Source organism: Stenella coeruleoalba, assembly GCF_951394435.1.
Source record: "Stenella coeruleoalba genome assembly, chromosome: 7".
NCBI classification, from domain to species: Eukaryota; Metazoa; Chordata; class Mammalia; order Artiodactyla; family Delphinidae; genus Stenella; species Stenella coeruleoalba.
In genome coordinates, this window is record NC_137153.1 from 64759920 (window position 1) to 64782218 (window position 22299).

A 22299-nucleotide genomic window follows, 5' to 3' on the forward strand; every position below is an offset into this window, starting at 1 on the left:
GTTGTTTTTTACCACAGATATGAACTGAATGGAATCCTGAATGTGAACTACTCAGCTCCCTTCCTGAATTTGCAATCCTTACCTTTGACAACCTAGCTTCATCTAATATCTTCCTACTTTCAACCCTATCCTCCCTTAAATCGCTGTCTCAATCACCGTACTTAACCCTCCTCCCTTCATGTTTAGTTCTCTTCCTGTTATTTCCTCTGCTGCTACTGCGCTCTTGGATTCCAGCCATTCTCTCATCGTCCTAAGCACGGCCCTGAGACTTCACCTTGTGCATGCCTTGCATGACCCAATCCAGTATCTCTACTGGCATTGGCTTTGTTTCTTCTTCTGTGACTGTAAATCAATATGTATATATATTTCTGTGTTTGTTCCAGTGTTAGTGTGAGGTCTCGAGGCTGCATCTATTCTGAGTCTGAAAGCAAATAAATTGCACTTTCAGTGTACTCTAGATGATGTTTCCCAGGACTGGGATGTGACAGTGTGGTCCCGCACATACATTCACATCACCTGGAAGAGCACAGCACTGAAGCTGGTTTTGATACTCAAGATAAACCTGCTGGTGACCTTCCAGCCCCCTTTCCTGCATATACATGCATGCATAGAATCCTTGTTATATGCATGCATGTATATGTTTTTGTGTTTATCTTATGCATGACGTTTGTGTATTGTTAATTTGTAGATAGTTTTTTTGTGGGGCCCTTGTAGGTCTGAATCAACTTTTGTATGAATGTATCTAAGATATCAATGACTAAACTAAATAAATTTTTCTGTGTATACACACACCATACTTGTATGGTCTGTATTATTCACAGTTTTACATGTTTTGTTTTTGGACAGTCCACAATATGTTTCAACTGTTTAATTGTGTCTGTACAGTGCATGTCATGTGTTAAATCAAGCCGCTTTTTCTTGCCTTGTATATTTTATCATCTTCCCTTGTGTTTTGTTCCAGTTCGCCGTGTCCCACCAAGATTCTCTATCCCACCCACTAATCACGAAATCATGCCAGGTGGAAGTGTTAATATCACCTGTGTCGCTGTGGGGTCACCAATGCCTTATGTGAAGTGGATGTTGGGGGCAGAAGATCTGACACCTGAAGATGATATGCCAATAGGAAGAAATGTCCTAGAACTGAATGATGTAAGACAGTCAGCAAATTATACCTGTGTTGCTATGTCGACACTGGGTGTCATTGAAGCAATAGCCCAGATCACTGTCAAAGGTATGCTCAGTGGTTCATGCTTGGAGGATCTGGGTACCCTCAAGTCAGCGGACTAATGCCTCTACAAAGTCCGTCCTTGGAATTCTAAAATGTATCAATTTATTGGTCAGTGTTTCAGATATCATAGTCCAGTCATATCTGTGGTATCACATAAGATACACATATGTAGGTAGGCACATTCTCTCTTAAAAGTACTGACAGCCTAAGTCTTGATACTCATCAAAATATTTAACTAAAGGCCAGGCTCAGGCACTAACAGGTCAGGAGGAGGCATGCTCGACATAGTCAGCCGTTACGGTCGGAATGACGTGTACAGGTTTTATATTTATCCAGAACCTTGAGAAGAGGCACATGACAAAAAAATCCAAGTGAGTGTTAATAAATGCTCAAAATTCCAGAAGACAAAGGGAAAAAAAGAGAGTTGAAATCAACGTGGTCTAGTAATAGATGCTTTAAATTTTTGATAGACCCTACCATTAAAAATCAAAATGCAAGGCTTCCCTGGTGGCGCAGTGGTTGAGAGTCCGCCTGCCGATGCAGGGCACACGGGTTCGTGCCCCGGTCCGGGAAGATCCCACATGCCGCGGAGCGGCTGGGCCCATGAGCCATGGCCGCTGAGCCTGCGCGTCCGGAGCCTGTGCTCCGCAATGGGAGAGGCCTGCGTACCGCAAAAAAAAAAAAAAAAAAAAAAAATCAAAATGCAAGTGTGATTATATTCTGTTTTAGCTCTCACCTCGTATAAGCGAAGTGCTCAACAAATATTCTTTTCTTGAAATAAGTGTACTGACTATAACCGAAGTACTATATTCCATGGTTACTTTTGAATCAAAGGGGGTAAAAAATGAGTGTGTGAGGGTACCAGTTGTTTTTATGCAGTGTTTATAGAATTTTAGAAAACTTGCACAAAATGAGTCAGTCTGAGGGTGACTTTAGGTTCCTGCAAATGTCTGGAACTATTGCAAAATGAAACAAGTTGTCTTCCCCTTCTAGGAAGTGTGATCCTAAAAAAATGCAGGACACATTGTAATCGGTGTCATATTTTCGACCAAGTGCATATACCTAATGTATACCATATAAGATCAATAATGTGACATAAGACAAGGTACACAGCATTTTCAACAGTCATTTAAAATAGTAATGTTTTATTGCATATTATTATGGTATTAGGCATAGTGTTCTCCATACATTACAGATACAAAACCTGTACTGCATAATCAGTGTGACTTAGCGAAACTAAGAGTATCTGTTAAATATCAGTAAACACATCTTTAATTAGCAATATTTCTACTTGCCTTAAGAATACAGAAAGACATCTAGGGGAAATTCAGATCATACGCTTCCTTGAAAAATGCCAGGCCAGAATATTGAAACAAATGTCTTTCTATTATTATTTTCAACGAAATCCCTTGGCCAAATATTATCATTCCATGGTTCTTAGAGTAATCTGCAAATACTGAATCGTCTTTCCCATACTAACCATTTCAGCTTTAAATATTTGAAGGTTTACTAAAGACTCTCAAGAATTCAAACGCAAGAGTCACACTAAACTAATATTTTGTTCAGTTTCTTTGTTTTCCTGGCTCTTGCTCCTTCCCTATACCCCCTCCACCGCAAACATAAGGGTGGATCTTGAAAGCAAAAAGTGAATCAAAACAAAAAGCACCTTAAAGAGAGAAAGAACTCATTTATTCAGGTAGTCAGTTCACAGTGCTTATTAAAAACCTACTCAGGACTAGACAGTGGTCTAGGTATTGGGGATATAGCACTAATTAAGTACAAGTTTGCTAATCTTGAAAAGTTACCATTGTAGGGAGTGTTGTATTTTTTGCCTTTAAGTTGACAAGGAAAAGAGGAGGACTAAGGAGCTGATTATATGAGTGTTACCTTCTGAGTTTTCTCTAAAAATTCAGCTTGTGAAACTCTCCTTTCTTCCTTAATATCACGACCTCTCGGAATCACTGTCCAGGTGAGGCCACCAGTGTTGATTTGTATGCTTAATTGGTAGCATTGTTGTTGTTGTTGTTTTTGCGGGCCTCTCACTGTTGTGGCCTCTCCCGTTGCAGAGCACAGGCTCTGGACGCGCAGGCTCAGCGGCCATGGCTCACGGGCCCAGCCTCTCCGCAGCATGTGGGATCTTCCCGGACCGGGGCACGAACCCGTGTCCCCTGCATCGGCAGGCGGACTCTCAACCATTGTGCCACCAGGGAAGCCCTAATTAGTAGCATTTTGAGTTGTGCTTTTCTGCTAAAAAGAATGAACGAGATTTCTAAAATATAGATTTAATTGCAAATGTTTGTCATGTAGCTGTAATCTGTTATTACTGATGTTGGATATAGAATACATATTATGACAATAAAATGAAATACTTTAAAAAGTGATTTGTGAATAGACTTTAATTTAGCTCCTTCAGCATATTTTGAATATTAAGTAAAAAGCATGAATTTGAAATTGATTGATTTGAAATTACTATTCTTTATTACCTTAAAATTATTGGTCAGATTATTTATTAAAAAATATATAGTAATGTTGCTTATGTCTTACGTCTTGAAAACAAAATGGATACTCTTCTTTTACAGCAATTTAATACCATTTCATTTTATATCTAAAATTTTGTTCTTTTCAATGTTTATTGGCATTTAGTTATATCATTTTTTTGAAGCAAGGGTCTCATGGGCCAAGCTTGTGGTTATAATAATTGTTATAATTGGAACTACTGTTTTCTGAGGGTGCCAGATACATATTAAGAGCATTACTGGATTAGCTCATTAATCTTCACCGTAAACTCATGAAATACAGTTACCCAACTGTATAGTACAATTCCAGTAATACAATTTTGCCTATTTTTCACATGAGAAAACTAAAGCAAAGAGAAGTTAAGCAACACATCCAGGATCTCATAGCTAATAAGTGGTGGATTTGGATACAAGCCCAAAAATACAATGCTATAATACACTTCTAGTAAACTGAGATTTGTCACCTAAGCATGTCTTACTGTACTTCCTGACCACTTAGAAAACCGTCCTTTGCTATGATTTCATCTAATTAAATCTTTACTAGGTACATAATTCTGTCATTCTAATAGCAGAGTTTATGGATTCTTGTGATATCTTAAAAGTGATGGGTATTCACTGTCTTTCTATTTTCTCCCTGTAAGCCTTACCCAAACCTCCAGGAACTCCTGTCGTGACTGAGAGCACAGCTACAAGCATCACACTGACATGGGACTCTGGGAACCCTGAGCCTGTCTCTTACTACATCATTCAGCATAAACCTAAAAATTCTGAAGAACCTTACAAAGAAATTGATGGGGTGGCGACCACACGCTACAGTGTCGCTGGACTAAGTCCCTACTCAGATTATGAATTCAGGGTTGTTGCTGTCAATAACATTGGGCGGGGGCCTCCCAGTGAGCCCGTGCTAACACAGACCTCAGAGCAAGCACCGTCCAGTGCCCCCAGGGATGTCCAGGCGCGGATGTTGAGTTCAACCACCATTTTGGTACAGTGGAAGGAACCCGAAGAGCCAAATGGACAGATTCAAGGATACCGAGTTTATTATACAATGGACCCCACTCAGCATGTTAACAACTGGATGAAACACAATGTAGCTGACAGCCAAATCACTACTATTGGCAACTTAGTGCCCCAGAAAACGTATTCTGTCAAAGTCCTGGCTTTTACCTCAATTGGAGATGGTCCTCTTTCAAGTGACATACAAGTCATCACTCAGACAGGAGGTAAGTGTGGTTCTGGATGGGGAGTAGGGTAGAAGGGAGGAGCTGGTACTAAGAAATGGCAAGGACAGAAACAAAGCACAAAATAGTATGTTTTAATTTTTGAGATTTAGAGTTTCTAAGTAAGGAGTTAGGCATATGGAAAGGAGCAGGCATGGACACTGAAAGACTATAAATAATACAGTCCTTTTAGAAGGGGGATGCATTTAGCATACTTTTTTTTTAATTGAAGTATGGTTGCCGTATAATATTACATGGGTTTCAAGTGTATAATATAGTGATTCACAATTTTTAAAGGTTATGCTCCATTTATAGTTATTATAAAATATTGGCTATATTCCCCATGTTGTACAATATACCCTTGTAGCTTATTTTATACCTAATAGTTTGTACCTCTTGCTCTCGTACCCCTATGTGTAGCATCCTTTCTTTTTAATTTGTACCCAAATGACTTGAAGAGTTTCTGCAGGAGTTGGATAAATGCATCCCCCATGTGGCATTTTGAGAATAGAAGAACTATGTTTCTTTGTGTTAGCAACTCCGATAGAATAGTCCCAAAATTTATCTAATTTGTGAAGGAGTGGATGGTTCAAGATAAATTTAAAAATAAAACGATTTGTCAGGGGACCTTGGATATTTAAATGGCTTATATTTGCCAGGAAGCAACTTGCTTAAAAATGAATATTCCCTTCATGTTCTTTTCTTTTTTTCTTTGTATGGCCTCAGGGATAAAGAAAGACAGTTACCAAGATCTAAGATCAAACTTTGGGGCCTTATTCACCCATTTTCCTGGGTATTAGAGCAGATGCCAAACTATTTTATGAAGAAATACTTGGCCTTTCCCGTAGTTTTATTTTCATAAGAGGATATCAGACTTCTCTGGTCTTGGGTTCAAAGTGATCAGTTTTGTCCTGGGATGGGAATAAAACATAGCGGCTGTCTTCTTACATTTACTCTTGAATATCTGAGAGCTATTCATTTGACTCCTATTGTCTTGGTACCTCTTAAACTTGCATTAACCTGTGAGTGTTTTGGTGGCGTGCCCTTCGTTTGTTCTGAGAATCCACATAAGAACCGTGTTATTGGAGATGGTATCTATAATCTGTAGTCATAACTCATAGGTAATTCTGGGAATGAGTTAATGAATATTCTCAGGTGTCAGAACTAGATAAACTTACGTTTAACCGCTGACTTGTTTTTATGTTGTGGGCTTCGTGAATCTTGTGGCTGAGGACGTTTACCTATTTGCCGTTGGCTACTAGGAGTCTCAGAGCATGTTTACAGCTTGCCTGGCTTCATTTTCTTTTCATACTGTTATTTGGTTCTTATTGGTTTGTTCATGGATTTATCCCTTTTTCTAGTATCAAAAAAGTACAGAGTGTTTTATCATAATTATAGTGAAAATCATCCATATACCTTCCCTATTTGGCATTTTCATTTCTTCTGTATTTATTTGTTACATTAATATGCATAAAAATATTGTAGATTAATTTTTCCATAAGTTTCTCATCGGAAAATGTAGAAATCAGTGAATCTTTTTCTTGACTGAAAGTAGTCAACTGTTAAGAGATTATTTTTTTTATTATACTATTTGAGCAGCTCCATAACCTTTAAAGCATATAAGAAAGTATATAGGAAGAGTGTATACCTATACTCCACTTTTAGGTTTTCGGATGTTTCAGCTTTGATATTTTAAAAATCCCTGATCTTGGAGTAACATAACCAGGGTTTGAATCCCAAACTACCATTTTTAACTCCATGTCCTTGGACAAGTTACTTCATCTCTCTGAACTTCAGTTTTCTCATCTAAAATAATAACCACCTTATAGAGTTTAGTGGTAGTGGGGTTTTTTCTAAGGCTGCCATACAAAATACCACTTACTGGGTGGCTTAAACAACAGGAATTTATCACCTTGCAGTTCTAGTGATTAGAAGTTCAAGAACGAAGTGTCAGCAGGATCGGTTCCTTCTGAGAGCTGTGAGGGAGATGCGGGGCCTCCCGCCTAGCTTTTGGTGGTTTGCTGGTGGTCTTGGCTGTTCTTTGGCTTGTGGGAGCATCACCCTGATCTCTGCCTTCATGGTCCCATGGCATTCTCCCTAAGCGCTTGTCTCTTGCGTCCAAATTTCCCTTTTTTATAAGATACCAGTCATAATGGATTAGGGTCTAACCTAATGATATCATCTTGACTAATTACATCTGCAACAATCCTATTTCCAAATAAGGTCATTTTCTCAGATTCTTGGTGTTAGGAATTCAACATATGAAATTTTGTGGGACACACTTCAACCGTAACAAGGCTATCGATTAGATAACGGATAGAAATATTTTATAACTTCAATAATATATAATCACCATCATAATAATTGCCAGGTGCTGGAAACTCTGCTAATAGGTGTATTAATTCTTACTGCTCAATTAGGTAGATGTGGAATTATCTCATTTGCCAATGAGTAAATTGAGGATCGATGAAGGTAAAAAGATTCAGGAACTTCCTTTGGGTCATTAAGTGGACACTCTAGATACCTTTAAGCACCGTTATCTTTTAAATTAATAATTTGCTAATGTCTTATTTTTTGGTGCCTACTAGGTTTTAGTGCCCACTAGGTGCTCAATAAATAAATAGAGGCAGCAAACACAGGGTGTCATGTATTCATACCTCTATTCAAGAATTATATATGGGACTTCCCTGGTGGTGCAGTGGTTAAGAATCTGCCTGCCAATGCAGGGGATGCAGGTTCGAGCCCTGGTCCAGGAAGATCCCACATGCTGTGGAGCAACTAAGCCCGTGCATCACAACTCCTGAGCCTGTGCTCTAGAGCCCATGAGCCACAACTACTGAGCCCGTGTGCCACAACTACTGAAACCTGCATGCCTAGAGCCCGTGCTCCGCAACAAGAGAAGCCACCGCAATGAGAAGCCCGCTCACTGCAACGAAGAGTAGCCCCCACTCGCCACAATTAGAGAAAGACCTCGTGCAGCAAAGAAGGCCCAATGCAGCCAAAAATAAATAAATAAATTTATTTTTTTTTAAAAAGGAGGGCTTCCCTGGTGGCGCAGTGGTTGAGAGTCCGCCTGCCGATGCAGGGGACACGGGTTCATGCCCCGGTCCGGGAAGATCCCACACGCCGCGGAGCGGCTGGGCCCGTGAGCCATGGCCGCTGAGCCTGCGCGTCCGGAGCCTGTGCTCCGCGACGGGAGAGGCCACAACAGGGAGAGGCCCGCGTACCGCAAAAAAAAAAAAAAGAATTGTATATGATTTACATCTGAAATACTTGAGGTGGCTATTAGGTTATCCCAGTGCAGAAGTACATTAAACCATTTAGACATTAAAAAAAATTTTTTAAGAAGTAGAAGGAATACCTTTTTTATAGAACGTTATCATACTCAGTCACTAAGTTTGGTTCTTAATTTTCTAACTACAAATTTAAACATACAAATCTGTAGCGTTTCATAATATTATATTCTAATGACAGAAGGATTTAGCTATCTAAGAAACCAAATAGTTACTGAAACTAAATTCAACCAAAACATAAGAATCCTTGAGAATCGTGAGAATCCTTATATTCAGAACATGAAATGACAGTAATGCTTTCAGTCACTTTTTAATGAAAGATACAGAACTGATGTTTAAATAGATCATATTTTGTTTTTCTGTATTACCAGGGGACATAATGTAACATAAATCATAACTCAGTGAAGGTAACATTATGACAGGAGCAATTGAGTTAATGTGATCCAGGGACTCCGGACCTAAAAACAAATCTAGATGAATGGATCACAGATGCATTAAAATAGCTGTTCTCAATCTCTGTTTAACTTTTTTTACATTAAGATATTTCCTAGAACCTTCCATAATAGTTGTAATTTTAATACCCATTGATTGAGAAGATATATAATGACATAATGACTTGTGCCTGCCGAGATCAGTAGGCTAAGAAAACCTTCCAAAATGGCACTATGATTTGATCTGTTCTCTAGGCTTAATTAACAAAGGCCATTTGATGTTAGTGGACACCTGCCAAATACAATGATGTTAGTTCTGATATAATTAATTCTGAGCTGCTCCTGACTAGCTGATTCATAGGATCACTGCTAGACAAAGACATAAAACCATTATGAAAGGTTCTTTTAGTTAGGCTATATAAGATTTAAGTTTATGATTCTTCTCACTACAATTTTATCTTTTCCAAACCTACAAAAATGTACTGATCAATAACATGCATGAACTTCTCAAATAGTTTAATTTCATATACACAGAGATACACTTTTTTGTCTACTTTATCTAAAAGGTATACATTTCATTTTATTATCTTTAATTCCCTGACAGTAATATTCCTATTTTTGTTTAAAATCAGACTGTGCAGAAACAGTATTTAGAAATAAAGTGAGTTTAAGAGGGACATTATTACTTTTGATCTTATCTAAAATTATTGTCACATGTATTGATATAAATGGAGGATTGATGTAAGTTTGTATATTTCTGGTAATATAGAAAGTCAAAATATGATCTATGTTATAATCAGTAATATATCCCCTTAATTATGAATATTAGTACAGATGAAAATATTAAGTAATCTTCACATGGTTTTAAATATGAAAAGATTTTGGTTAAAATGATTATTTTCTAGAAATATTGGTTAATCTTCCAAGTTTTCCATAGCTTTAACTTCTGGCATTATAGTGACTTGCAAGTAATTCACCTTGGAAATACATGGACCATATGGCCATTGACATGGGAAGTATTTATGTTGTGCTAGAAAAAAGTCTCTGCTATGAAAAAACACATTCGGGAAGGATGTCTCATAGTTTTCTCTTGTACGTAATTATAATAAGAACATAGGGTAACTGTATTTTACAAAAGAAGTACAAATAAAACTCTGATAAGGAAATGTAATAAATTAACATCTTAAACCTAATGCACTAACATAAATGTTGCTTGTTGTTCCTGCTAATTGGAGGCATTCTAAAGCTGTTAAATCCCAATGTGTGTCTTTTTCCTGAACTTTCTTTAGAAAACATATCTTACCTCTAATTCTTCTATGCATTTAATAGATTCTTGGGGAAAGTACTGATTTATATGTACACACCTTAATAGTATAGGCCTTTGGAAGGAAAATGATTATACACATTTAATAAATAAATATTAATGAGTAGCATCAACTTTAAACATTTTGAAGAAGCAAAATTGTTATAAAACTATGACATTTTAGAGACATTGTGCTTTAGGTTTCCAGTACTTTATAAACCATTTCATTACTATATATCAACAGGCCTATATAAGCAAACTAGAAAAGACTGATTTCCAATAGCAAAAATTATGAGCCCCATTTGAATTCTTTCTCTAAATAGTTTTAGCAATGAGTAAAGGAGTGCTGGTTGTAAATACAACTGTAATAAAATTTTAACTTTTTCTTATTGATGTTTAATGACAGTTGAGAGTAAGATTTGTGCAGGTGCTTGTGTATTAAGTACTTATTTTGTCAATGATATATCTGCGGCACTTACAAATCAGACTCCTTGTTTGAATTTTGTTTTGTTTTGTTTTACTGCCACTATAATCCTGGCTGTTGCTTTTATTGTTGTTATTATCATTTGTCAATATGCTAGATACATTTTAAAATATGTACCTTATTAGAGCACTAGACATTTTAGTAATAATGTGTTTTTTAGTCTTTTTGGTAACGTTTCATATTTATATTATGGTGAGGTGAAATTGGTTTTTAGCCATTTTATATGTGCTAACTCCTTTCTCTTCAGAGATATTCCCTAAAATTTACTCAAATATTGATCTCTTCCAATATCATCAGAGTTCAGATGACATGCAGATTTTCTTCTCGCTTCTTACTCATTCTCCATTCTCTGTGAGTTGCCTTCAGATATATGGAGTATACTAGTATTACTGCTCTAATATTTCCCATTTCTCAATTGGGTTATAATCTTATTTTAGGGAATTGACAGCTCAGATTTGTATTTCCTTGTGGACATTAAATAAGCAGTCAAGAAGAAGGGTATAACAACAGCACTTCACCAAATATAAGGATGTCTTAAATATAATTTTAAAGAAAAATTTGTGTTCCTACTTTTCTTTCCTCTTTCCACATCTAAATTCTATTGGTTTATGGTCAACATTAACACGTCTTTTTTTAATGTAGATGATTGCACTAAGGTTTCTGGATGGGTTCTTTTTATTCTCCCGTGTGTTTTCCAGAATCTCAGATTTTTCCTTAAAATGTATCTTTGGTTAATTGATGAGGAAAATGCTACAGCACAGAAAAGCTCTTAAATAAAATATATAGAGAAAAACATGAAGTAAGTGAAGATAAAAGAATGTCAGTAAGTTTGAGGTGTCAAGACTGTGAGAGCATTAAATATATGTACATACAAATATCTATACCTATCTATCTATCTATCTATAGAGATGGGGAGAGTGAGAGGAAGACAGTAAGGGAGGGAGGGAAGGAGGGAGAAGGGATATGAGAAAACAAATATAAATGTTAATAGAACCTTTGTAGCCACAGTATTTGGTATAAAAATCTAACTGACAGATGATGAAGTATTCCCTGTGTCTCCAAGTGGCACAGACAAAATAAATATGACAGTTTGGAGTCCACTAACGTGTTTTCTAGTAAACATATATTATGATCATTAGGACTATTATGTTTGGGGAATGTATAAATAAATACGTTAATTTCACAGCTTTTTTTCTTTTCCTTTGAAGCCTCAGCTTCATTGTGGTTGTTTCAGTAATGACTAGATGATCCTGATGAAGCAACATCTTTAGGTGAATCCACAATTCCCAAGAAAGTCTGGGTAGCGTCACCCCTAAGACACGTATGGGCATAGAGTCTGATATAATAAAAGGATCTTTTAAAGCCCTGGTCCTTATGCTGGATTTTGCCTGTAGACACATTTTGCCTAGTACAGTGTTTTTCAGTTAATTTCAACTAATTCAGTTTATTTCTGATTGTAAAAAATTAAAAGATTTTACCTAGAAGATTCATTATCAAATTCTGCTGAAAAATCAGAAGCTTGGGCAAGACTGGATCCACATTCCACAAGGCAGCCGTGTCCTGGCTCTGAGCATCACTGACTCCTTCTGGTGGCCCAGGCACTCCCCCGTTGACCCTGGGCCTGCATGGCCTCTGCACTCATCTAAGTCATCTGCCCGGCACCTCTAGGCATTAGTGTTTCGACCACAAGTTTAAAATCTATTAAATTCCCCTCCAGACCACTTCAAAAGAAGAAGATGTTGAAAGCAGAGGAGGAGAACCCTGTTTGTATTATTCAAAGAGACTCACCATCCAGTCGTGTGGCCACTTCCTACTTACTTTGTCCCAAACTAAAATGGACAGTACACCCTCTGAGGCTTTGATGTAGCTACTTCATTATTTAGAAGGAGAGGGCGCTGAATAGAACCAAACAGAATTAGAGAATTAAAGGAAGTGTGTGGCACTAAACAAGGATGAAACATTGAGACCTACCAGGAATTTGTTTGAGACAAATTAAAAGCAAAAGAGTAAACAGTTTTAAGTAAGAAAAAGTTAATTGGATTCCCACAATGTTTTCAATCACTGTCACTCAATTTATTATTAGCCTTAGCAGGGAGGAAATACGTAACAAGCAATTATTATCCTGAGAGCAGCCCTTCCAACACTGTCCATGTTTTTAATTCTTGACAGCACTTTATTTGGTTTGGTTTAAGTCAGAAGTTATAACAAGGTGTTCTTCTTTCCCAGATGTGTGGAAGTTGGGGAAAGAAAAAGGGAATAAAACTAGAGAAAAAGCAGTGACTGCATACATATGCATAGGTGTGTGTATTTTTAGGCTGAGAAAACCTTTCATGATCTGAATATTAGAATCCAATCATAATTTCCCCATCTGTCTGATCATTCTTGGCTTCCATCGCTGCTCCTACCTGTGCTATTGGTATTTTCTTTTTAGAAGTAATGCATTTTCTATTTGTTTTGTTATTTGCCTGATTGTTTTTCTTATTTCCCTCTGTTCTACCTTCTCTTGCTCTTGATCTTTTATCTTCTTTTGTCTCTACCTCTCACCTCTCAGTCTGAATGATTGTGTTAGGTCACCCACTGGGCAGGTACTTAAAAAAAAAAATAGATGGTTCAGAAAGTACATTCCTGGAGGCATCAAATTAATGAGTATCTCGAGGTCTGTGATACGGAAGGAGAGAAAGGAAAATGAATGAAATTAGAAATGTGAAGCACTGATTATTGGTGGCCTTAAGCATCAGTCCAAACATGAGTGTGTGCACGTGTACACACACACACACACACACACACATACACACACACACACACACACACACACAGAGTCACAGGTTAACAGACCAGAGTAATGAAATGATGATTAGGGATTGATTCCAGAAACCATTGTAGACCCCTTTAGATTTTAATCTTTTTTTAAACAAAAGGCATTTTTTTCATCATGCTACAGAGAGATGACTATAGAAAGAAAAGAAAGTAATGCATTTTATATCTCCAAAGACCTTCTTTATGGTGAAAATGATGATTTAGGTATTGTTTAAGAAATTGATGTCATACATCAGCTACAAGTTATATTATTTGTATGTTTTTGAATGTTCATGCTTATTTGCCAAAAATACTTTAGATGTTCTTTTCCCCTCTGGAGTGAAGTATTATTCTTGTTTTTTACAAATATACACGGAATTCTTATGTGAACTTGTGGGAATATGGACATATGTTCAGCTATGGCACTTTGAAACATGCCGCAATATCCGGGGTCAAAATATTTAATGGCCTCTAAGGCATGGGCGCCAACCAATTAGAATAGACATTGGCTGAGAACAATGTAAGTAAGAGTAGCTGTGCTACTGATGCCCTGAAGTGCATTAGCCTTGTGTATAATGGATAGAGGACCTCGTGGGATTAGTTGCTAACTAGGAGGTTGGGGTTAGTAAAATTTATTCTAATTCAACATTTGCGTAAGATGCTTTCAACTGGATTGATGTCCCATTCTTGATTACATATGATATATAGCTTTTCCAAATTGTCTATTGCATGGATTACATGACTAATACGAGAATTATAGATGACCTCTGTTAAGTTCCTATATTTGTGATAATAAGTGTATTCTATACACTTTTCAACTTGTGTAGTAATTTAGCTCCATCTCACTAGGGACAATATTAAATTTATATTGTGTCTAGTGTATTAACTCATATTAAAGTCATTAGAGATTAGAAAGAATTGTTAGTTTTTTAAATTCTCTTTTTTTTCTTTTACATCTTTTTAAAACGTGGGTTGGTAAGAAAAAAATACTAATGATTTCTGCTTGCCTGTAGGTTTTGTTAATGGAGTAGAGGTGGGATTTTATAAACCTAATTGGGAATAATTTTAAAAGTAAACTGTAGCGTTAGAGAATAAGTTCCCACTCGGTTGTAAAGGAACAATAGCTTTTATGTATTTAACAATTGGTGTGATTTAGGCAATATTTATCCCAAGTGCTTTATATAAATCATCACATTTATTACTTACAATGATATTATAAAGTAAATATTATTCTTAAAGTTGAATTCAGAGACTGATATATTCTACCTTTGCTAATTCCACATCTTGCATATATATTAAACCACTCAGGGACAAGCACAGTATTTATAACATTGTTCTTGTCCCTTAAAGGAGGAACACTGGGCTTTATATTGACAGGCTAACTTGGACAATGTAAGGCACCTAGCTCTCCATTAAGCTAATACGTGCAGACACTGAGTGAAAAGTTTAAACAGTTAATGAAAGAACTTCTGAATATTTCTGGTGATGGTGAGCTCACTCCTTTGCCTCCCTGATTTTAGTGCCAGGGCAGCCACTAAACTTCAAGGCAGAACCTGAATCGGAAACAAGTATTTTGCTCTCTTGGACGCCTCCACGTTCAGACACCATCGCCAGCTATGAACTGGTCTACAAAGATGGGGAGCATGGAAAAGAGGTAGGACTGTGCTTTTCGCCTTGTCGTCATTCTCTACACCCAAGCACTGCTCTCATTTTGTGTAATTGCCCAAGTTCTGTTAAAAGGTCAGATATCTACAGAGGACCTTGGTGGAAAAGATTTATTCATCAAAAGAGAAGCTTGACCAAAAAAACAGAAAGAGTATTTGGAGACTTGCTGGGGTTAGGACAAAAGAAACAAAAAACAGCTATTGTCTGTATTGGAAATTTCTTTTTTTAATTCCGGTTTCTAAGTTACTTATGGAAGTACCTGCTTGTAAAAGAATATACTCCTTGAGATTTGGGGATTTCCTTTCTTTGTTTTCTGCATTAAAATGCTTAAGTCACTGTTAAAACATGACTAAGTGAGCTCCAAGGCTTTGTTTGGGTAGATGAATTTGTCTAAACTGGTTTCAGAGAAAGATGCCCCATAGCAAATGTTTGTTTGTGTGCCAGTGATTGTTTGATATGAATGTGAAAATACATATATATATATATATATATATAGTTTATGTTACACAAATAACAGACTGTGGAAGGCTAGAAATTGTTAATAGTTACTGAAAAGAGAAATAAAAATCAAAATAACTAACACATACATTAATAGGCACTATAATAATGGTTTCACACATATTAAGTCAATCCTTACAGTAGTGCTTTGAGTCAGCCTCTATTATTAATCTATTTCACATATTATAACAAAATGGAGACACGGAAAAAATTAAATGATTAAATAATTTGCCCAGAGCCTCATACTACTGAATGGTAGAGCTGGAATTTGAATCTAGACAATTTCCAGAATCTATGTTCTTAACCATTAGGATATACCGGCCCTTGGGTATACTTTGAATAGATTATATAAATCAGTATTAAGATACATCTAATATTTTCAGAAAGGGATAGTAATAAATATGTTTCTTTTGTTATCGTAAAACCCATTAAGGGGAACATTAGGACAAAAAAGTTGGTAAAACTCTATGTGAAAACTCAATCCACCAAGCCATTTTGTTGTACCTCTTGGCATCCTTTATCTTAAAAATATCTTCACAAAGCAAAACAGCCCCTAAGTTCTAAAAAAAGAATACCTTTCTTAAACACTCACATACTAAATGAACTGTTACCAGTTAACTTGTGGCTCATCATTTTGGATGCTATAATACATTAATATGCTACTGTAAACTTCTATTTTATTACATCTCTTTGAAGTGAGCAGAATCTCCAAAGACCAGGTTCTAAAAGCAATGCTTTTAGATTTAGCTAACAAAGCTGATACAAATTAATCACTCAAAAAGTTGGAGAACTGAAGTGCTGGTATATAACGTAAAGTACTCGTGTTACAGCTGTTGGTGTTTGTAGTAAGACATAAATTAGCATTAAATTATTTTAAATACTCAACCATTACCCAACTAAAAAACCAATAAAATAAAAACAGTTAAAGAGAGTGCCAGTCCTTTGGAAACACTATGGATACTTGACTATTGGCATACCTACTCTGCTTTACAATTGTTTATTTAGGAAATTCCTTTTTTTCTTGTTATTTGGTAAATCTGAAATTTCTGAAAATTTTGTATTTGCAAGCCAGAACACCCTAGGGGTGTTTTCTCTAGTTTTATATCTGAATTGCCCTTGACTGACTTCTGTTTGTGTGAACAGCAAATGCTATTCGATAAAAAGCCTTATAAGATTTTTGATGCCATTACTAGACTACATAATGGCATGCATTTTAAGGTTTACTACAGGCTCATGTTCAATCTGAGATTGACTACCCATAGATAGCTATATCTTTGCTAAAATGCAAAGGCAGATTTCAAGCATAAAAATAAGTTACCATATTCAAGTAAAAACACCTTATTTCAAAAGCCCTTTATGATGTTAACAGTTATAGAAGAGTTTGTGATTTCTTTTTTCTAGCTGTAGGTTCCATATTCACAAAGAAAGGAAGTGTTAAAATTAATTTGAAATCAACCTAGGGTAACAGTATAGTTTCATATACATTATCCATCTTTCTTCAGTAACTGACATCCGATTTTTATTCCCTCAGGCCTTGGCAATTCCAGATCTCTTTCATAACAACCTCACATGAACTGTATGCCGGTTTCCATTGTTACTTCCGGCCATATTTTCTTTGCCCCTATTTACGTTGCAGATGGTCACGGGAGATGAGCTAGACATCTCTTCAAATGGAATGTTAGGCATAAGCCATTGTCAGGGGCGGGGGTCAGTTTCCATTGTGGGCAGTGTCACCGCAACAGACATGACTTAAATGTTGAATGCATTCGTGGGTGGTGGGCCTCTCACTCCCTCTTATCTGATGCATTTGGAAAACTGTGTCATCGTTAGATAGATCCCTGACTTCCTTTTTAACAGTTGTCTTATTTGTTGTAGAAACTTGCCTTTTAAACTGGTATCTTCATTACGTACTTCCCCTAGTAGAGTCCTTGATACTCACTGTTGATTATGTTTGTGATATTTTGATGACATTATAACCCTGATTACAGAAATCTGATGTTCTGGGCAGTGTGATAAAAATATATGCACTGGGCTTCCCTGGTGGCGCAGTGATTGAGAGTCCACCTGCCAGTGCAGGGGACACAGGTTCGTGCCCCGGTCCGGAAGGATCCCACATGCCACGGAGCGGCTGGGCCCGTGAGCCATGGCCGCTGGGCCTGCGCGTCCGGAGGCTGTGCTCCTGCAACGGGAGAGGCTGCGGCAGTGGGAGGCCCGCATACCGCAAAAAAAAAAAAAAAAAAAAAAATATATATATATATATATATATATATATATATGCACAAATCTTAACGAAGATGACCAAGGTCCCTTGTTACTTATCCACAGCAACGGATTACCATTGAGCCAGGGACATCTTATAGACTGCAAGGGCTGAGACCAAACAGCTTGTACTACTTCCGTCTGGCTGCACGCTCTCCCCAAGGCCTGGGTGCTTCCACAGCTGAAATATCAGCAAGAACCATGCAGTCAAGTAGGTGTCTCTCTTTGCTTACTTTCTGCCCTTTTCTTCACTAGGAGGCGTTGCCAGCTCTTATCCCCACCAACAACAAACCTGCTAATTAATATTTAATAGTTGGTAGTCTCTATACTAGCAAGCGTCCAATTTGGGGGAGTAGAGCGCCATGACCTTGGTTTTCAGACTGGGTCCAAATGACAGATTCCATTCTCCCACTTCCAAAATTGAAAGACATTCAGGGAAGTTAGGAAACCTACTTGAGAAAAATGGGTAAAGGCGTTGGATCAGGCCCCATTTAATGAATTATAAAGCTGTAAAGCAAAATTCAGATTGAGAAAGCTGCAAAATAATCAGAGGAGGGCTTAGCAAACTAAAGAGACAGCAAAAGACCAAACTTTTATCTTTTTTAAGCACACAGGTTTTAACTTTGCTGATGACCAAGTCTTCATGTCACGTATTTTTTTCCTAGTTTGTTGTTAACTTTTCAAGTAGTTCATGTGGAAATTTGGAACATTCACAGAAAATCTGTATTTGTACAAATTTAGGAACAATGGAATAATCACAAGTATATTTGCAATCCTAAATTGTATTTTGTTTCCTCAGGTTCAAATTCTTTTGGGGACTGTTACTCTGAAGCATAGTTGTGTTTATCACAATGGAGTTCATTGTGTCTAGGCACGATTGTTTTGCATAAAGTATTATATGGCAGGTTGTTTTTGATGGAAAGTTTGGTGGCTTATAATACTATTGTTTGCTCTTTATTCATAAGTTTCTATAATTAGTCTATTAACCATTTACCTTAAATTGAACAGTTTTATGGACTTATTTCCTTAGATTTTTAAAATGTTTTACATTTTATATGTGATTTTAAAAATTTTTATGTCATTTTATCTAGTGACATAGATATGTATAAAATGAATACATAGAATTTTATAAAGAGAATGCTCTATTGACCTGATTTTTAGATTTATCAGCAAACATGAAATTTACATTTTTTTAGAAGATGAATTTCCTTTCATATAAGCAAGTCTTCCATCATTTCATTTTCTATAGATACTTGAAATCTTTCAGGGTTTTTGATGATAAAATTCATATTTTTCCTCAACACATGGTTATTCATATGAAAAGCATTAGGATTCTGTTGCTTAGTCCCTTACTGATGATAGCTTATTCCCATAAAATTTCCTTTTTTAAAACAGAAGCATGTAAATCAATGCAGTATTGTATGTCTGCTTTGAATTCCAGGCAGGCTAATAAGTAATATTGCAGAAGGTAATTCTTAAAATCAGACAATTAAAAGAAATGTGACACACTTTAATATTATATTTTGCATGGTTTACAAACTTGACTGTTTTGCATACACACACATATCTATTCATACGTACATACTTACATATAAAGAGACAGAATGAACTTTTTATAGACACATCAAAAGCTTATCCGCTCTTTATTTTATTAAGGTTTCAAGTGGTGCTACAGATACTTTCACAGAATAGGAGGTCTGAAGGTAGGAATGTAGTGACAACCAAATCAGTTTTTTAAAAAGCGTTACAAATGAGTCTTTGCTGTTACATGAACAACTCAATTTATTATGAATGATAATGCATATAAAATAGTTTCATAATTTGAAATATAAGAATCTTTGGTCAGAATCAATAGAAATGATGTTCTTGGGATTTTGCAAACCTTATACCAAATATATAAGGCTGTTTTACGAGGATTTCCTTTTTGTCTGTACAAGGATCTTTTCATTTTGATTGCCTGTAATGAAGAACACAAGACATGTAAATTAAGAAAGACTGATGGGGCTTCCCTGGTGGCGCAGTGGTTGAGAGTCCACCTGCCGATGCAGGGGACACGGGTTTGTGCCCCGGTCCGGGAAGATCCCGCATGCCGCGGAGCGGCTAGGCCCGTGAGCCATGGCCGCTGAGCCTGCGCGTCCGGAGCCTGTGCTCCGCAACGGGAGAGGCCATAACAGTGAGAGGCCCGCGTACCACAAAAAAAAAAAAAGAAAGAAAGAAAGAAAGACTGATGATCGTCTAAGTAATCAGATACACCTGACACTACATAATATTAAGGCTCACAAAGTGTAAAGAAATACCCAAACTACATGTTCAAATACAAAAAATTAGAAATGATTTACTCATTCTACCATATATATTGCCTTATATCAAAAAAATATATATATGCAAACATATATCCCAATTCTTTGTTCTTCTTTAGGAATATATATTATTAACTTTAAAAATAATTTATGATAACAGTCACATTGCTCTTTATTGCTTTTTTTTCAAATAATGATATGTTTGATTTATTTGATGGACAATAATTGCTCAGAAGGTGACTAGTTTATTTTAGAATGGGCAGGAAGAAAGTTTATCCTTTAACTCTTATGTAAATCCTACTTTATATGAATAATTATGTACAAAATGAAAGGAGCTATGTACAAAATGAAAGATAAGTCATATCTTTTCCAGATGGTTCTCAGGATTTTTTTTAAACAGTTCTTTTTAATGGCTGTGTTATTGACATTTTGTAAGGGATAGATGATTTTTATTGATTTTACCAAAATTTGCTGGTGGGATCTAATTCTTCACTAGCAATGGTGTCTCAAGAAGAGTTATAATTTTAAAAAAGCTGGAAGCTGACATAGGGTAAGTACAAGTTACAGTCAGAATCAACCAGCCTGACATTACCCTCGGGTAGGTAAATCCTGGACTATTCATTTTCATCCTTTATTGTTCTGCATGCTCACTGTATATGGGCTATGATCAATGTTAGGTTAACACTTGTCGTTAAAACTGGTCAGAAGACTCCGTTTTTCACATAGTCAGAGGGAACCCTTCTGTGTTTGTTGGGCTTTTATTTATCTCCCTTTTTAAAAAATTGGAATTGGTGGAAGGGCATCCAACAGTTATTGCCACTTTTCACTCTTAAGAACCTTTTCACAAATGAATACTATGTAGGAATTGCCCTCATTTTAGAATGCAGTAGTGAAAGCTTGAAATGGCATCTCTTAAACATCATCAGACTCTCATGTAATAAATCTTGTACTGTTTGCAGCTGTTTTTGAAGCTCGATAGTCTGTATAATAGGGCTGGGGAATACTGAGGGATTGTTTTAGAAGAAGAATTTAAATTGCAGGTAGGTAATTTTATTTTAGGCTCTGTTATCTTAAGGTTTCATTTTCACATATTCCCCCCACCCATTATTTAACAATTATTTTTGGTCATTTATTCATTTTTTGGTTTATTCATATTACTAAGCCAAGGTACATAAATTTATCTTTAAAAATTTACTTTAAGTTTCAAAGCCTTATTTTTGTTTTGTTGCCCTATTGTTCATTTATTTATTTTTGCCTTTTCTTTTGTTTTATCATTTTTTTTTTTTCCAACCACTCCTGTCCTTTCACTCAAACCCTCCTTTAACTCACTACCAAAATAAGAGCCGTCAGCTCCTCCTCAAGACATTAGTTGCACCAGCCCAAGTTCCACTAGTATTTTGGTAAGTTGGCAACCTCCACCAGTGGAAAAACAGAATGGCATTATTACTGAATACTCCATCAAGTATACCGCAGTGGATGGAGAAGATGACAAACCTCATGAGATTTTGGGAATTCCTTCGGACACTACCAAATACCTTTTGGAACAGCTGGAAAAATGGACTGAGTACCGGATCACTGTAACAGCCCACACAGATGTCGGCCCTGGCCCTGAGAGCTTGTCCGTGTTGATCCGAACCGATGAAGATGGTACGTTGCCTCTGCTACGTCAGTTTGCACCCTTCTGCCACAGTCTTGGTCTGCTGTCTTTTGATAGGCTAACAGTAATGCATTTTTCTCTGCTCATCTTTTTTACCCAGCAATGCTGTAACTTCAGTGGTTTTTGCCGGAGACCTATCTTTGCTACAGCCTGGGCATTTTTTTTTTTTTTTTTTAACTTTTTAAATCTCAACACTGTAATTTGCTTCCTTTTAAAAGAACAGTTTGCTCCTATGACCTTGCAATCCAGGCCCTTCTCTGTACCTCCATCTAAAGTCTTCTGCATATTTCTTGGTTTTTGTAGTCACTTCTTTTACATTTTGAAGTTAACTTTTCCAAAGTGCCTTCTTATCTTCTTGTTGCCTTTTTGTCATGCACATTTCAGAGACACTGATGCTCGACATTCAGTTTTTGGCATCTGTTGTATGGAATACCTTTGATAGGAGGAAAAAAAAAGAAGAAAATCCATATAATCAAGAATCTTTTTTATTCGGCTAAAAAGAAACCTTGAAAACACACACACGCACACACACACACAACAATCAACAACCAGTTTTTGTTATTATTTCAATGCTATACTTCTTTGTGCTTTAATGCTTTGAACCTCAAAGCATCTTCCTTGGCTTTTGTACATTTTTTACATGTTTTTC

At 36.6% G+C, this 22299-nt stretch overlaps 1 protein-coding gene across 14 annotated transcripts in view; it reads left to right on the forward strand.

The window, feature by feature from the left end:
- Positions 1–22299, forward strand: part of PTPRD (protein tyrosine phosphatase receptor type D) — a 2135645-nt gene that overhangs the window by 1937714 nt on the left and 175632 nt on the right. For 13 of the 14 annotated variants that reach the window (XM_079926376.1, XM_079926379.1, XM_079926370.1 and 10 more), the window contains 5 exons: positions 962–1231; positions 4386–4967; positions 14792–14925; positions 17760–17904; positions 21335–21640. In XM_079926376.1, the coding sequence (XP_079782502.1) occupies positions 962–1231; positions 4386–4967; positions 14792–14925; positions 17760–17904; positions 21335–21640 (1437 nt within the window). The remainder of the gene's footprint in view (positions 1–961; positions 1232–4385; positions 4968–14791; positions 14926–17759; positions 17905–21334; positions 21641–22299) is intronic. The other variant, XM_079926375.1, reaches the window with a different exon arrangement.